General features: G+C 38.5%; 1 protein-coding gene across 1 annotated transcript in view; it reads left to right on the top strand.

Moving 5' to 3' along the window:
• CHST8 (carbohydrate sulfotransferase 8) overlaps nucleotides 1-18,851 on the top strand; it is a 130,794-nt gene extending 111,943 nt beyond the window's left edge. Inside the window, 3 exon segments of the mRNA XM_035543281.1 lie at nucleotides 15,507-15,544; nucleotides 17,702-17,776; nucleotides 17,778-18,851. Coding sequence (XP_035399174.1) covers nucleotides 15,507-15,544; nucleotides 17,702-17,776; nucleotides 17,778-18,851 — 1,187 coding nt within the window.
• Nucleotides 18,852-19,130: the final 279 nt, after the last annotated feature.

Below are 19,130 nucleotides of genomic sequence, written 5' to 3'. Positions count from 1 at the left end.
GCCAAATATTTTTGTGTGCATACTTGTCTAGAGTGACTTAGCACTACATGCCAAGGATTTCAAGCTCCCTCATGCTCATTTCTCCCTCTGTCCCACTAGAATTTGTTAATAACCTAGATAAGCAGTGAATAAATTAAACACCATGAACACCACTACCACTTATCAAAATGAATGAAGAATTTCTGTAGTACTTGTACTGTTATAATGTGAGCATACTAACACAGCACGACAAAAGCAGCTGCAGCATAACTGGCTGGAGCTACATTAATTTTCAAATAATTTGTACTTGAACCATTATCTAGTATAAAAAAAAGTATCACTGATGTAATGAAACCCACCACAACTGTGAATCTAGTCATTATGATTCTAATGGATACGAAACCGTTTCTACCAGTACGGACTTGGCTCACAGCAGGTTCATAGTTGCACGCTCCATTAAATACATACACTTACAAAATCCAACTGCTGGAAAAAGATTTTTAATATTTTCTCTTTTAAATTGCTCAACCTCTTACATCAAATTGTGTCATGTATTGCCAAATAAGAATAGTGTTACCAGTCTATCTGATAGCCTGCTGTAAACAAGCAGTGCCAGGCACAGAACGCAAAGATGCTGGCACCTTGCTGCTGAGATGCCTGCAGCTATTTGTGGGGCAGGCTGTCAGTCATGAGAATTTGTTAAACAACTCTTTAAAATGTGACAAGGAAGATTAACATTAAACTCTGTGTAACAGATACTGTTTTCTTCAATTTATATTCCCATTACTTTATTTTTCCTACATTAAGGGTAGACAAGGCTATCTGGCCAGCAGGGACTAATGAGAATAGAGGAAAAAGATGCATTTCCAATATTTTGTTATTATGCCCTACCAAAGAATTTAATAAGTTGAATTTTCCTATTAATGCAATTGAAAATTTAATGAGCTTAATTTATGACTTCACTAGGCTTGAATTATAAAACAATAATACAAGCTGCACTCTAATTGCCTGAGTGTGTCTGAAGATGACAGGGTGTTTAGGCTTTCACTTTAGCATCTAATCTAAATATATTAACAAATAGCACAAAATTTTTGCAGTCATTCAAAGAAATAGGACAGAATTAATTATTTTTCTGTGACAAAGCCACGCTATTAAAGCACTATCCTATCCACATCATTGTGGAGGATCTCCAAGTTCCTTGCTTAATATTAATAAAATTTTGTGGTACCCTTGAGAGGCTGTTAAGAAAGATTATTCCCTCTGAACCAATAACCGGAAACGAGATCGAGCTGGTAGTATCACAAAAATTTAGGGTCTATGCCAGGTGTTGGACGGTACTGAATGCACTCAGCTCTTTTAAATGTGCCTGGAGCTGTAGACGTGTATCATGTCAGATCAAAGAGCAGGCTCCATCTTCTGTTCTGTGATATCGCAGCCTTTTTCTTGAATGACTCCCCCATTCTTTTCAAAGCTTACTGGTGCTACACCGTTACCAAAAAGGTCACTGTCCTGATCTGCTATGGGTCAGCAAAGGCATTACAGCTGGGAGCCCCTATAGTCTGACGCTGGGCAGCTTCATACAGCATCTTTAGCTCTAAATGATCAGCACCGCACAACGAGAGCACAATGCAACAGCTGGGTTCTGCTCATTCAAGCCAGAAGTTCTTATCGGTGCAGATCCTCGCTACAGCAAGCCTGGTCTAAAATTATGTTTTCCATATGAAATTCAGATTTTGAATTTATCTGCACTTACCCCAAATAAAAGTTTTTATATCAGACAAAATCTGGAAAATTTCAGGAGTTCTAATATTCATTCTGAACGTCATTTTTGTTTCAACAGTTCTCTGCTGTTTCATGACAGTTTAATAGCAGCGTTAGCTACAGAACTGTGATGTTACATAGGAGCTGACGTTCTCTTTTCATTTCTAAAAATCATTGTCAGTTATCAGTACTTCTGTACTGTTTTCTTACACAGAGGCGTGTCACCCTTTTTTCAATCTATGGGCTATGTTACTTGACTTCAGAAAAGCAGCACATTCATTGCAGATGATCTCAACAACATCAGGTAGCTCCTACTTGAGACAAGGCATTGGGCTTTTTGGTTATTGTTTAAGAGGGTAACTTCACAGACACACTCGGAGTTCAGGGATGGAGAGGAAAACAATGAAAAGAAGGAAGCCATTTATAGGCATTAGTATTCAAACTGGCTTTCTCCAAGCCTCCTCCTCCCTCTAAAGAAAACACATAGGGAAGCACACGAACACAAGTAGCTGCAGGGTCTAGCAGCGCCATTTGTCACTGCCAAGATTCATCAGCGATACGGGATTACAAGATGGAACAACTTAAAGGTTAAGGATTTATCTAGAACATCTGAAACAGATACTAAACTGAGATTTATAGCAAAGTGCTTGATGAAAATTAATGTTTACTGTCTAAGCTATAGTTACACTGGAAACAAAGGAACTCGTTCCTTTGCCAGGAGCCACCAGTTACCTCTTCTGCTGGTTACCAGTACTTAAGAACAGGTAGATATGTTGAAGGTTTTGCATTTTGACTTTACGAGACAGAAAATTTGAGGAGAAAAGAAAGTTGCACCTACCCCAGTACGTTCACCTGGGTGGAACACTAAGCGCAGGGGTGAAGGCTTTGGAGATGCCTGCGAGAGACAGGCTTTAAGTGTCTGAATGTGGTTCACTGACTACCGAGACCAAGACCCTAGGAGCAATAAAGGCTTTTATAAAAGCTAATAAAGCTAGCTTTATTGGTTTTGTAGAGCCATCATCAGCATTTTCCTTTCAATATCTATCTAACGACATGCTTTTAAAAAGAGTTATAGGCTTGTAAAGATCAATGAAAAAATAACGGCCCGTGAGCAGAGGCATTACAAGCCTGCCATCCCCACGTTTCTGCTGCTACGCAGCTTCACTGCGGTCAGATGGGAGACGGGGCACAACGGGACTGGGCAGGCTGCCTTGCAGGAAGCGAGCCACGTAAACCAGGCAAGTTTTTAGCCTCGCCACATAACCCAGTTAGGAGTTGCATGTAGTTCTACAAGAATACATTCTTTTTGTGATTATACCAGAAAAATAAATGCTTTCATGTACGCTAAAAACAGCAGCTTCAGCTATAAAAAGAGAAGAAAAATTGCAGATTTCCACATTATGCGCTTTGCAGGAAGTGTACTTTACCCATCCCTCAATTTGGACGATGAAAGTCAGCTAGAACATTTTCTGCCCTTATTAGATTATGTTTAGCAAGATTTAGGTTCTTAGTGCTGTAACTTACAGTCTTAGACACTACACAGATTTTTATTTAATTTAAAAAATTCAATTGGAATTAAATCAGCATTATTCTTATAAAAATAATGGCTACAGTAGGTTTGTTATTACCTCTATTTCAACAAAATATTTATCCTTAGAAAAAGAGAATTTTCATTAAGTAGTTTTGAACTAGTAGCAGCTTTTTACATGTCAAATACCTAAATGTTTGTTTGGATTACAGGAAACATTAAATACAGGTAAGTATTATTAAAACTAGCTGAAAAAAACTGATTTTTTCGCTTGCCTCAGGGTTTCTGTATTACTTTAGTTTAGTATTAAATAATTATCTAATTCAATAACAAAAGAATTAGGGTTTCTCAACCCCTGTATAGTCTTAAGACAAGAGAAATCCTTATCTGGATTTCTAGTTGGGTTAACATTTATTCTCTATACAAAGCTACATGCAAATAAGGGAAGGTGGGAAACATTCAAAACATTACAAATCCTAATAGGAACTTCTTTGAGACATTTGCATATATTCATTTTAGTTATTGTGATGCCTTTAGGGTGTAGACAGAGAAGAACCTGAGAATAAGCAGGAGACAGCAGGAAAAACTGATGCACAGCAATAAATCAGACTATTTCTTTTTAGAAGACTTGGAGTATGTTTTAAGGAAAGAAACTAAAGCAGCTAGTTTTAGATCTCTGTAGCCTTAATATAATACAAAGTTCTCCTGTGTTCTCTTATAAAGGTGAAAATATTACTAAAGGTAACCAAAGAAGGCTTAAACAACCTTGGCTATGCAGATTTTCAGAATATGACCAGAATCTAGTGTTTTAAAAACTGTTAAAGCCTCGTGATTTAATAACCTCAGAACATATCTCCATCTGCATTAGTCTGAAGCATTCTACAGAACCAAATAAAGTTACAAACACCCACCCTAAAAATCATGCAAGTGGCTCACATATACACAAATTAACTTTTGTAAGGAGCTTTTGTTTTCCTTTTCTACATTGGTTAGTACACAGTGACTTTCGGCCAGAGAGGCTGCAAAGCCAAAATACTGGCTAGTAACACAAAAAAAAAAAAAAAAAAAGCTTATATCCTTATATCAGAGGTTCTGATTCTAAGCTTGTCGGTTGATATTGCTTCTCCATAAAAATAAAGAATTCAATGCATCATTCAGTCTTTGTGAGTTTCCCAAGCTAACACACCAGCATGAAGCTGGAATGGCTGGTAGATGGAAAAGTATTTCAGTATATTGGCAAGAAACAAGCTTGCTAAAGACCACGTTGCTTATCTTTCCCACCGTGTATTTCTGTTGTTACAAATGTAGTTTGAAAGCTTTGTCTGAAGAGTCTGACAGTCACCAAGGAAATCACTCCTATTGCTTCCTCCAGCACTTGCTGTCAGTCGGGCAATTACCACCTTCCCGAAAGGGGGAAAAGGGAAGTGATGTAAACAGACAGGCTGAAGCCCCATTTGTTTATGAGAAAAACTGAGCTATGGGTTCAAATTTCAGAGATAAAGGGAGATGATTTTAATGATTTCTTCATATATTCTTCTAGAAGATCAATACTGCAGTGAAGGTATGATTTTTTTCACAAGTTCCTCTGAAATCAGCATGAGAGGTCTCAAGAATATACTCTGAAGAATTTTGTGCAAACAAATCAAATGTGCAAGCAGTTATGTGAAGGGATTCAAAGCGATACATTTTCTCCAAGTTAATGGACTCTTTGTCCTGTAGAGCAGAACTTCAAGTTACCTGAAATCAAAAGAGGTGTACCACTTTCAGCTCATTTCAGCTGAAAAGAAGGTTTAGAACAATGGTAAAGACAGAAGCGAATCTAAGATTGCATGAAAAGCATAAAGATAATCACTGCTAAAAGGGCTTAGTTTAAGGCAAAGCTAGATTTGCATCAAGAAAGAGACATTTAAATTCATTCTAAATGGTGATTCAAAATATTATCTCATTCTGATTTAGTCTATGTTATATAGTTTTTGACACCTTCGCTTTTTAGATAATTAAAGCTTCCCCTACAGGGCATCACAACAGTTATGAAAATGCTGTCCCTTTCTAAGGGAGGAGAAAAGGTTGGAAAATAGTGAGTGTGTGAAACAGCAATGCTCTTTTCCATAAATCATCTTGCTGGTTTAGTTATTCTTGAGGAAGAGATACAAAGAAATGAGAAAGATGACCAACACTCGATACTGAATATTTTTCAGGCATGTTTGTCTTCCTAAAGTGAGATTCCCATTAAAACTAAAAGGCAACTGACAATTTTAGTAAATATTTTTTAACAATTTAACATGAAAAAACTTGATTTTTGAAAATTGTAATTTTCCAAAAGATTTTGATTCAGTGGAGCAGCACAAACTTCCCAACCATTTTGGAAGGGAAAGTACTCTGAGAAGACACAGCATGAGTAAAAAGATTAGGAGACCAGTTTACCATCACCCACAAAATTAATAACGCATTACTACTCTAGCACTAACAAATAGTTTTTAAACTTACACTTCCAATTCTGATGAGAGCAGCATATCTTGTGATAGTGGAGTTCAGAGTTTTGTTTTTTTGTTTTTAATATTCCATTTCTGAAAAACAACTAATAAAGCTGTAGGAACTCAGCCACTGAAGTAAAAATACTTTATCCCCCCCATCCACCTCTCAAGTTCAGATGGCCCCTTCCTGGACTAGTGTACCATTCTAGATGCTAGAAAAATTAGGCACTACAGATGGTTAAGAGACTGCCAAAGAAAGGCAAGTATATTAAAGCCCTCCTGGTTCCTGCAGCCCAGGCAGCAGGCTGAACAGGCAGAAATGGCACCTACAGGAGATGGGAAGATTGACCAAATGGAGAATGCCTTCCTTTTTTTCTCCCTGCTATAGTAGCTGTGACCCCTTTTAAAGACAAATGTTGCTCATCCAGGTGTGGAGATAAAAAGAACAATTGCCAGTCCCCGCAGAAGGCTCTCTCTCACCCATGTACCTGAGGGTATACTGCCACACCACTGCTGCATCTCCCCTTTTACTTCTGTCAGCTGGAGAGAGGAAGGCAAGTGCAGTGACCTGGCAGAGGCAGTGACTAGTGAAGCTAACAGGAAAAAACATGTGGATAGGGAAAGTTTTTCCCCTTTAGCAGCAGCTCCTTGTGCATCCCATCCAAAGAGTTTGTAGTCACATGTCAGATGCCAAAATGGAGATGTGGAGGTATGCTGGGAAGTGTGTGGGGAAAGAGGCACCAAAGCTATCCACACCGGAGGGAGACCAAGCTATGGATGGACCGTGAGATAACCAGTTCCTATTGGTAAGAGTTGTAAGCAGTGGTTAGCAGAGCGATCATCCTCTAAGCCCTACTCTTGCTGAATTGGCTTACGTGGGTCCAGAGGGTCACAGGATACAATGCTCCATTAAGCTCACGCCACGTGTTCTGTAAGCACATGAACCTGTCAAACTCAAGCAGGCCACATGAAGCATTAAGAAAACCTCAGCAGCACATGTCCATATTTACCATAGCCTAGCACGAAAGAGTTTAGACCTACTGAGAGACTCACCATTCCTTATCTGATAGCAAGCATTTGTGGGGTGTTTTTCCCATTTCTATCCTGAGTTTGTTTCAAGTCTTACTGGGAAAGTCTGAATCTTTTCAGTCTCTCTCCATTTAGTACCCTTTCCTCGAGTAACTATAAATTGCTTCTTCTAGGGTTGCCTAGGGTTATTAAGTTGGAGATTTCTCAGGCAGCAGAATTAATACTCAGGATCCCATCCCATTCACCACAACTAGAAAACTCCTGTCCTTTAAAAATCCCTCCTGTCCTCAAGCGCCGTCCCTTACACTAAGGTAAGGAGACATTTGACAAATTGTCCAGACGTGAGGTTCTGCTTCCCAGGTGTCTAACTACCAGTTTTCATTGACATTTACATAGCCAAGTAGAAAACATGAAAACCAAACTGCCACTTTACTGATGGAGAAGTGCCTGCTGATATGCCTAGTGGCCCCCAGAGACAATAACGATATCTGACTGCCTCTTAGACCTGCTGGGATTGTTTTGTCAGGAAGAGGCACCACTCTTTGCATCTGAGTTTTGATGGAGTTTTATGCTATCTGGCACTATAACCTTGAAATCCTCCAAGGTCTTTGACACATCAGCATTGTTGCTTGTTTCTTTATTAATTGGACTTGAGAACAGTTCACTTAATTTGTGCTTCAGCTCGGTCATCCTTAATTTCTTAAATTCCTTGAAACAACATTAGAGCATCTGGAGGCTTCACTGTATTAAAACTATTCCACCCAGAGGCCTCTAATCTGTTCTCACTCCCCTGTTTTAAGTACACTTCTTACAGGTACCTTAGAGCATGCATCTCTGATTTCTTGGAAAAGCACTGTTATTATTTTCAAGCATGTAAAAGTGAGCTACTGCCACATAACACACTTCTGGTGAAACATGCTGCTAAAGACAAACCCCTCAGCACAGTGCCCAGAGTAGAAGAACAGTCAGTCTAGGTGGAGGGTGATTACAACCCCTTGTGCAGGCAGAAAGCGTACCATTTTGGAAGATGAACTTCACACTAGCCACATGAAATATGTCATGAATACATATGAACTCCCATGTGTTACATGGATACTGGAAGTAGTCAGAACTTTGTTTTTGAACAACACCGTTTCTTCCTCTTTCTTACTGATACAAAAATTAATCCAAGCAAATTCTTATGCAAGCATTCTTCTACCAATGAGTTATAAAAGGCTGTATGGAGATTAAGTGCAAGTGAGCTCCTTCACAAGGGAAAGGAAATCCTCCACAATGAGAAGTGGTAGGACTCCTCCACTCAATGCCAATGAGAAGTGACTAATGCTACTACTTTTCAGATGCACTTTAGTCAGGAATAAAAGTCCTGGCAAAGACCTCAACCCCTCATACTCAGCTCCCCAGGAACTATTATTTGCTTGTTCCTCACATCACAAATCAGAGTCTGCCCAAATAACACCCATCTTGCACCATACTTTGCAGTTAAGTCACAGATGTTAACTTTCTTTTTTGATAGTACATATTGGTCACATACCAGGAAGACTTGTCAGTAATTAAGCATTAGAAAAGCAGAAAGAAACAGTATCAGTTCCAGCTAATTGATCGCAACACAACACTGTACAGCATTTGGATGCACATCTCTGGTATTTGATCCATGGTCAATCTATCAGATCAATGAGCTTAGTCACTCAGAGGCATGTCTGCATAGATCTGCCTTTCAAGTTTTGCCTGCAGCCTTTTCTTCCCATTTGCACTCTCCCTCCTCCAAAGAGGGACATCTCTCCATAGTGACATGAAAGCAGTCCAGAATTGTACTCATCTTCCTTTCTTCCCTCCATTAGGAAGGCCACTGAAACTTTTTGCACAATTTCTTGGAACATTTGCGGGGTTCTATGTGAGCTGTTCTGATCAACTCACTCCTTTCTCCACTACAGTCACAAGTTACATACAGTGCTTGCCTGGGATTCACTGAAACTCCTGTAGTTACCTGAACAGTCTGTACAGGCTACTACATGTAAATACACTGCTGCATTTTAAACCTTAGTTTTTTACTTTTTAAAAAACCTGAAAAAAGCGTAATGTCCTTGTCAAAGTCATACTACGAAGGCTATTGCTATGCAAGTATAAAAAATGAGAATGGAGAATAACTGAAAGGTATTAAGTAGATATAGCAACTAACTGCTGACAGTGCCTGAAAGCTACTGATTATAATTAACAATATTCCCAGGGATAGATCCATAGGAAAAATAAGGAATGCAATAGCACAGGTTTGGCTTTCCTTCTTTGTAAAATTCTTATCAAATACAAATTAAGTCAGAAAATTTCACTTGCTAATAATTGTATGTAAATAGCAAAAAAATAAACAAGTAGCATTACCTTCCTCATAATAAGTTTATAAGGAACTGCTTCTTGTATTCATTCAAATTAAGCTTGCAAAGTAAAGGTACTATGCATTTTCCTTTGCTTTATTAGCTATCCAAGAAACAGACCAAGTGCAAGTTACATAGCTGGTAGCCAAGGAGATGGAAACAGGGCATTTTAGAACATAGGAATATTATGAAAAAACTGCAGTATGTCTCTCGGTAAGGGCTTACATATATGTTCTATTGTTCTGCTGGAAGATGGAACTGGAAAATCCTGATAACTTTTTGAGCAATATAACAGTCTTCTCCTCAAACAACTTAAGAACTCAGCAATGGAGTAGTAGGTGGGTGAAAGCCTCATTAAAAGTCTGAATGCAAATGAATAACCTTATGGACAAGACTAACAGCATAGCTTCAAAAAAAAAAAAAAGGGAAAAAAAAACACCAAGCAAAAACCACTCAGCTAGCAAAGAAAACAAACTTAATGACATAGGATTTCTTACCAGTGTACTTAATTCAAAAATACATTCAGCAAAACAGACAAAGGGCAACTTGGACAAGCGGCAAAAAAGCTTTATGAGAGGAAAGCACAATAGCAGGCAGATAGGCTGGGTATCTCGTCCAGGTCTCTGGAAAGCACAGCATAGATAAAAACATTATGAAGATGGTGGCCACATTTAGAAGTGATGGGTATCAGCCCCATGCAATGATCGTTTACTCCAAGAATCATTTACTAGGAGAAAAAAAAGCATAGAATGCTGTGTACAAAGGATGGCCCATGTCAGAAAAAAGTCAAGAGGCAAGAGTACTGGCTAGAACCAAGCTAATCAGGAAATCAAGAGGGAAGCAATGACAGGGTGGTAGAAGCCACAAGTCAGCAAGCACTGCACTTCAGAACGATGACTGCGCTGTTTCGCTCGATTCTGATGTACAGGATTGGTTACTGCTACCACAAATGAGCTGGGAATACCAAGTTTCTTGACAGTATTAAAGTCCTCAAATGACAAACATTATAAGTCATTTAATGTGTGTACTGGTCTCTTCTTTGGTTTGCCCATTTGTAATTTTTTCTTGCTCAAACTGATGGATGAACCTAACACTTAATTATTTGCAGGCTATGCCCTTCAGAATTGCATTGCTTTCCCCACATACAGTACTTCTGTCCTGAGACTCCCTAACATCATTAAGATGGAAAGGCATTTCAGTCACAAAAAGCCAGAGTAATTGTGTTTTAATCAACTGAAATGCACACAGGTTTCTACTGCCACACGTAACCCATGATACATGTGCAGCATGGTACCATGTTGCCTGCTGCCTATGGGATGGAAAAACGGCAAGTTTGCCTGGTTTAGAAATATGAAGCAACTGTTTTACTTAGATTCAATGCCTACCTCTCTGAACCTGACTCTGATCAATAAGAAGCACAAGATCAATATGAAACAATTCAGTTTGTGCACTTAGGGAAGTGGAAAACGAGGGAGAAGATGGCTTCATTTTTTTTTTGAAGTATCCCACTACGCCACAACTGCTTAAGAATAAGTCACTTGTCAGAGTTCAAAGTTTCTAAAATACATTGATTGCATTTCAGCTATTAAAAATAGTATGTGTGACAATGATGGGATTTGTTTTGAATCAAAAAGCAAAGAACTTGGGAAAAACAAGTTTTCTGATTTACAAAGGAATCTGCATATGAATGAAGGCTTATTAAACAAAAAGGTAAAAAATTAACTTAGTACCTTGGCAATCTTCTTATTCCTTCCCAAACAAGAAAGAAGCTCTTTATTCCACCCGTTGTACTTAACTGCTTAGAGCTCTCAAGGGCTGACTCCTTTGGAGACTGGGAAATGGCCAGAGAAACATTCTATCCATCCCTTCCTGAGTGAAGGAAATCATCACCAAACCTTTCAAGAAGTTTGCAGCTTCTTTAAGTCAGTAAGATGGACTTAAGAATCAGGTTCTCTGCCACTAAGAATAATGAGAGGTTGACTTTGCATACCAGAATCAGAGGCATAAGAACAGAAAAAGGTTTAACAGGATGCATAGCAAATGAACAGTTTTTATTTAATGCATTAAGAAAAGAAACAGATTTATTTTCCATAACACCTTTATGCAGTTTATCTTTTATTAGACAAAATCCAATCTTGTCAGATGTTGCTGTTAATTTGTGTACATCTGAAGAGCATGGAATATCCCACCTAATTTTTCCCTGTAAGAAAAGATTTTTCAGCATTGACTTTGCTGGCAAGGACAATAGTAAAGCAATAGAACATGAGAAAGCAGTATCAATTAAAATGGAGTTAGTCAAACAGACATTCTTTGTTTCGTAATGATTACAAGCTTCACCTTTTGTTATGCTCTCCAAAAGGCTGGATCACAGGCAGAGCAGACACTGACAACTCTTTATATAGGGAAAGAAAGGTAAACGGACAAAAGTTATTGGGAGGAACAGAAGCATGAACAGTCAGAGCAGGAAAGGTACAAAAGGGAGTGCTGTAAACATTAACAAAAAGATGTCATTGAGCACTGGAGAGGAGTCAATAATTGCATCTTCTGTGTAAAAAGCTAGAATGGTAACAACTCTACATCACAAAGTGTAGTAGAAGTAAAAATCACTAAAAATAGTGCACACCTTAGCAATGGCCGTCAGAATAAAATTATGTTACGGTAACACTTAACCCTCCCACACCCCCAAAGAAAAAGGTGCGTTCCAAGCAAGCTCCCCAGTAATTCACTCTTCCAATTCATACAGAAATAGAATCATTCTTGTCATGTATATAATTATTCTGCCACCAGATACAGAAAGGTGATACAGGAGTAAAGATGCTATGGAGACCTGGTTTGATTGCGTTCACCTGAAGAGTGACAAATACATTCTTTGGTCAGCTATCAGGAGGCTCTATGTCTCCCTGCATGCACCTTGCCACTGACAGAGAATACAGTAAGGTTTGTTTGCATCATCTTTAACATTGCAACAATCAGTGTAACATTAGACATGAGCTGAAGTTAGACACTACAGTGTCTTGGAAACACATGACTTTGCAATTCTCTGTAAAACAGAGGTGCCTGTCCTCTCACTAAGCATCTAGCTATGACAATGGCTCAGCATCGCATCAGTTAACCAAAACATCACTGTAAAAGTTGACTTATCTGTGGGAAATGGCACTGCATACTTGCAGCTTTACTGAGGACTCAGAGATGTTAGATTATATAGATTTACTGTATAGATTCACTTCTTTCTTGATACACAACTGAAGATGTCCTACCATTTTGCTAAGCCTTCAGTACCTTGCCTCATCAATTTCCCCCTATTAAAATGAGGTACTGTGTATGTAGCTTAGATTGGGACTTTAAAGGTGCTTTGTCGGTTTTTGTGGTTTTTCTTCAAAACAATGTTTTTACACATAAAACGGAAACACTCATAGTAAACAAAACAGATACACACCATATATACTTTTTTCTATTGATTAGGCCTCAATTTCAATATAAAAGCATTTTCTAACAGTTTTAGTTTAAAAAAGCACTCTAAGCATGAACGCTGTAGTTTTAATATATGTAAAAACAAATAGTTCACAGAAGCAGCAACTGTATTTTTCCACTTTAATGAGTAATTTAATTAAAATATGCAAACAATTAGACATTGGAAGAAGTTAGGATAAGAAATGTTAAGTTCATGTATACCAGCACAAGCTAACAGTTCATCTTTTTTCCTTTTTGGAATTTTAAAGTGATCTGGACAATATTTTGGAGAAAATCCTTTTGAAACTAAAGATTTTTCGTGCTAATCAGAATTCTCAGTACTAATCCACTACTGATTCTGTGGTTAAGTATGTGTTGTCTTCTCTGAATAAGCACATAAAACTGAAGTGCATGAGAATAGGACACTTGACACAGATGTTCATGCAGTGATATTAACAGCCCTTCCAGAGTATATGTATTTCACAAATCAGCTAGGATGAAGCAAACAAGTATACACTGCTCACAGAAGTCCACTAAAGGGAAAGAGTCAGATGCAGACTTGAAGTTATCATTTTTATTAAAAAATATTTCAGCTGTAGTGCAGTCTCAGAACAGAGGAAAACACCAGAGGCAAACCAAAATTAGGTCTTGAAACAAAGACAGAGGAGAAGGCAGAGAGGCAAAGCTATATAATATTACACGGGGAAGATGAAGGCCCTTTTATTGCGTTGCTAGTAGCATTCAAAAAAAAAGAAAAACTCACAATGGGACTGACTATATGGTAGGACTGGATGAAGCATAAGGCTCATATTTCATGAAGACAACAAAAGCAGTCGTATAACACAGGCCAAGCTCAGGTCTGGAAATTCATGGTTGCACAAGGGGAAGAGAAAAAACACCATGAAAACTGACATAAACGATGTACAATTGATAGAATGATTGCATCTCTTGGCTATTCTGTCTGAGCATAGTGAGATGTTGGTCACTGTCGTGTCCAGCACCAAACACTTAATGATCACTAACTTTACCTGGACACAGACACCCGTGGGTTATTTAAGGCAAAGAGAAATTACTCTCCATGTATCTTACCAGCTCTCAGATATTATTGCCAAGATGCAATGATGCAGTGTAACGTTAAGTTTAGATTTGATTAGCAGAGTAGATCTGTGCAATATAATTTCCCTGAATTCTCCATACTTGAGGGTTTTTTCCCTGTGTAGCTTTAAATCTGAAGTGACAGACTGTATCATGAGAAAGACAGCTAAAGGAAGCCAACTCTTAGAAGTCACAAATTCAGAAAACATTGAAGAGATTGGCAAGTGCTTCACCAAACATTTACATTGAACATGAATTGTTGTTCTGATTATGTGTTAGTACCAATAAGCAAAGAATCATTTTTAATCAGTTACGCATAACCTACCAGCATTTATTTTTAATTTTTCAAAGCACAGAGTATGAGTGCAAACTATTTGTCTCTAAAGCAAGCTACCTTTATGAAACAACGCTACAGAAACACTCAATCATAGGAAAAAACAGCTCTCGTACTTGCTCATTAACATCTGTAAAGCCTAGTGCAAGGCATCGAGTTTTAAACTTCTATAGCCCTGACAAGGACACGATAGACCTGCTCTGTTTCTCCTTAGAATATACCTCCTTACTTTATTTTCCAGCTAAATGCTTGTGCAAAGGAGCTAGAAGGCAGCTTAAGACTCCTGTAAATGTCTGGAACCTACTTCTAGTGAAGTAAAAATAATAATATGCCCCTTGCTTTTAATAGTCACAGAATTGCAATATTCCCCATCCTACCTTGAGTTTATTGCTAACAAATTGCTGTAGTGGAATTAAAGCTCAAGCATGAGCCAAAAGAGTGATGAGCACTGCTAGATGAGCTCTAACAACATAGAAATAGCCTTAGCAATCTGACTCAGACTCTACTATTAACAACGGTTTGTAGTTCTGATAAAAAACATGATTAATCACATAAGTTGGACTAACTACTTTAACTGCGATAAACTAAAATTGAAACACTGTGCATACCTAGTTCTTCACAAAATTTTTCATAGTACCATGAAAATTAATCTGGACTGAACTATTCCAGTGATGTTTCCACTTACAGTGGAAGGTGTTACAAAGCACTGTAATTGTCCTTGTCAAAATGCTGTGGATTTGTAATGCAGATTTATTAAACTGAAGCAACTGACAACAATGCTAGCAGTGTTCTACGTTGAAATGCCCTGAAATAATTAAGAAGTGTTTCCTATTATTATACTTAACAGAGATTAGGAACAGCAAAGATCATACACATCTCCTAGAGCTGCCTTCTAGGATTTTTGCATCTTTATCATTATATTTTCAAATAGGCTCCACTGTAGAAGCCAAAAGATTTGGCAAAATGTGTGTTTTTCCTCTAAACTCTACAAACATTTCCTTACTTACACATAACTCCATAGTGCATTGCTTTGGTTTTACAGCAAAGGATAGTACTCAATGCAAGCTATTATTATGATTAAGTCATACTGTCCAAAGTTTGGGAAATTTTAAAATGTACACAAAGAACAGCATTTATTCAGAGCTCTAACCTGTGATCCGGAGTTTCTTGTTCTTCTGATAGCCTGTTAGCTGAGGTTAAGCAATCACTTTTCTTCCATCTCAGTTTCCCCATCTGTAAAAGGGAAAAATAATGACATTTAATACCTTTCACAATTGCTTTGACATCTATAAAGAGTCCTTCAAAGGAGTGTTGTTGCTATGAGCTACACATTAATTTCAATTCATCATTGGTTCGGTATCATTGTACTAACAATAACTTTTATTTCTGTTCTCCTTTTAGTAACTGAGATGATACACACTGATATTAGTCAAGAAAAATTAAATTGTTTGTATTTTTAAGTAATGACTGTAATTTCTTTCTTTGTTTAGGGATAAAATATAACATGGGATTCCAGCAACCAAAAAAAGTAAGTTTCCACAAGTATATAAGGAAAATTGCATCCATATTCGAGTACAGAGTAAGGATAGAGATGGCTCAGATAACACCACTAGACTAGAGATGAAGCACTGAAATGGAATGATGCATCAAAGCTTTGTCATGAAGTAGAAATTTGCCTTTTAAAACATGAATTTTATAAGCTACACAACCTTAGTTTTATTAGTTTTTTTCCCTAGACTGGATATTGCTAACAGATACTGTAAACTTTGCATATTAATATTGTGTGAAATCACACGGAGCAAATGAGTGTCTTGAGAGACACTTCAAAAGAGGCTAAAGAAAAATCCTGGTGAAATTCCTCCATCTAGTGGCTGCTAGCACACTGACAGCAGCAGTGAGAGCCCACCTCAGCTACTCACGATTTCTAGCCCAAGTGCAAAGTGTGCTAAGGAACAACTACACAGCTGCCAGCTAGTGAAATCAGTGTCAGTGGCTGACCGCTCCATCTCTACAGCTGCAGCCTGACCTTCTGGATGAAGAGTTACATTGACAGAAGACATTCAAATCATGGCATTTGAGTTTCACAAAACGTGTAGGTTATCATCACCAGTGCTGTGAATATCTAGGAAGACTGAATTTGATAACCTTGAAATACACGCCACACCATGAGTAAATAAGATCAAGTTTCTGCCACTATGCAAAGGGTAACAGATAGAAATACCATGTCACCCCTTCTGTTTTACCTAGACAAAAACCTTAATACACATTTGACTACTGAAAGCAACCTCTGAAGATAAGATAAGAGCAGAGTAGAACAATCACTCTTGACAGCTGAATGGGGCCTCGTGTAACAAATTGTCAGTTGGTTTCCCAGCCAGCACATCACACACCACCTCTACTTGAACAGCCAGCAAAACAGTTTAGAAGCCGAAGTTCTGCTACAAAAATTTGCACAGTACTCTATGAGTTTTGTTTAATACTGATGTGTACACTTTACAATTCTTCCAATATCTTATTTTTGAAGCCACTTAAACACTATTATGGAGCAAGTAGACTGAAAAAATCTGAAGTTTACAATTTATAAGACATCTAAATAAACATTAAGTGTTTTAGATAAGCAATATACATTCCACAGCTATATCTGCATCCTCTTTTGAAATATTCCCTGGGGTTTCATGTGCCATTCAGCTCCCAGATGACTCCTCAAAACAGGGATGACAAGGAGTTACAGTGTCCAGGACCTAACTTCAGTCGCAGAGGCACAGACTTGTAGACAGGGATTTAGTTCAGCTGCTTTGAGGAGCAGGAAGTGATGGAACATATGCGGGCTGTGTGCCAAAAATAGTATTAACAGGGAGATCCGCCTGATGAAAGAGACCAGGTCCCTGAAAGCTCATACCATAGACCCACATTGCTTACTGCTTTCACTCCCCTACTCCCACTCACAGCTTCATTCTGACTCCTCCTTGCTGCTCATCAAGTCTTAATTGCTCTGGTCCCAAACTCATCTCCCTCGTCTCCCTTTGGGTTCCCTATCCATGCTGTTTTCACCAAGTCCTCTGCCTCTCCACAAAGCCTCCATCTTCTCACTGCAGTCCTTTTTGCTTCCTTCTTCCCACTCTTGCTCCCTGCACATCCTCACTCTGCAAGCACCATTACCATCCCTCCCTCCCATCAGCTCCGGAAGGCTTTACTCTGTGCACAACAGCCCTCGGTGCAAAGAGAGCCTACAGAAAGAGCGGGGGATGAGGGGGAACAAAGCAAATAAAACAGATGTGTGTTTTATTGGCTGTTTATTTATTTACTGTCTGTTTAAAACAGACAACAGGCAGTCTGGAATAATTAAATAAGTCCTCAAAATATACTGAAATTTCCACAAGAAGTATTTAAGACAGCATATCTAAGACAAAAATCTATCAAAACCTAGGTGCAGGCACCACACAAAATATAGTAAAACCCAAATCTGAACAGCACTTTCACCAGCTCAGGTTCATCTCAACCTTTGGATTGAACATAAGCACAGGGCAAGACAAGAAAAGTCACTACCAGCGTGTGAGCACAGCACTGAGGACTCTCGGCAATGCACTCCGAGCTGTATGAATAGATCTACATTAAGTTGCACAAGCTGTTAATAGTGACAAACAGTGTCTCATTTAGTAACATCTTTCATCTATTTTTCCATCAGGACTGCGTTTCCAGCAATAACCGGGATAGAAGATTAAGAAAAAATACTGCAGATGGAATAGCGACGGTAAAGCTGAAGCGGTTCATTACACCCAGCTGAAAACGTGCCCACTAAGCTTCAGAGCACAGACAGACGGCAAAGCAGCGTAACATTTGGGAAAGACTACCAACAGCAAGGTGAGGAAATTAATTCTATCAGGCTCCATAAACGGAGGAGGAGATTCGTAATTAAAAAGAGCCCAATCCTGATTTCCATGAACAGCTCCACTCTCAACTTGCCCACACTTAAATCCGAGGACAGGAGTAACAGTAAGTGGAAAAGTCTCTATCAGATACAAAGCGAAAGAAAGCAAATAATGAGGGAAACTTGTTCTAAATACAAGAGTAATAATAGGAGAATAATCACTCCTTACCACGTTTCTAGAATATTTGTAGAAGATAAATACAGAGTTCTGTACTGCGAAGTACCAAAAGCCGGCTGCTCTAACTGGAAACGGGTGCTCATGGTTCTCAACGGGCTGGCTGCTTCCACAAAGGACATCCAGCACAACACAGTGCACTATGGAAACTACTTAAAAAGGCTGGATGGGTTTGATCGCAAAGGAATCTATCACAGGCTCAACACTTACACAAAGATGCTTTTCATTCGTGAACCTTTTGAAAAGCTGGTGTCTGCATTTCGGGACAAGTTTGAACATCCAAACAATTACTATCACCCGGTTTTTGGCAAAGCTATCATTTCCAGGTATCGTGTCAACGCCACCAAAGAAGCACTAAGGACAGGCTCTGGTGTCAAATTTAAAGAGTTCATTCAATATCTCCTGGATGTACACAGGCCAGTGGGTATGGATATCCACTGGGATCACGTCAATAGGCTTTGCAGCCCATGCTTAATAGACTATGACTTCGTTGGGAAATTTGAAAGTATGGAAGAGGATGCAAACTTCTTCTTGCACCTAATTGGTGCTCCACAAAATTTGACTTTCCCTAAGTTCAAAGATAGGCACTCTAATGAAGAAAGAACTACCACTAAAATTACGCAACAATACTTTGCACAGCTTTCTCCTTCTCAAAGACAACGGAGCTATGACTTTTACTATATGGATTATTTGATGTTCAACTACTCGAAACCTTTTGAAGATTTGTATTGATTTGAGAGCTGGGACACTTCCACGATCATATCAGCTGAATTGCATAACAAATCCAGGTGGCTTCTGTTTATATACATTCCTGTTAGTAAAGAGTTGGTTGAAGAGCAGGAAAACAAACTCAGAACATAAATGGTTAGTGATGTTTACACCTTCACCTTAAATGCCTCCTTTTTCAAATCATTTTTCTATAATTTCTCCATGTGAAGTGTATGTATATACATGTGTAATACTATACGTCAGGGCTCCCAAATAAAGCACATAATTTTCCATGCTGGTGTG

This window comes from Cygnus atratus, chromosome 12 (assembly GCF_013377495.2).
Source record: "Cygnus atratus isolate AKBS03 ecotype Queensland, Australia chromosome 12, CAtr_DNAZoo_HiC_assembly, whole genome shotgun sequence".
Lineage (NCBI taxonomy): Eukaryota > Metazoa > Chordata > Aves > Anseriformes > Anatidae > Cygnus > Cygnus atratus.
This window is presented reverse-complemented; position numbering and strand designations above follow the sequence as displayed.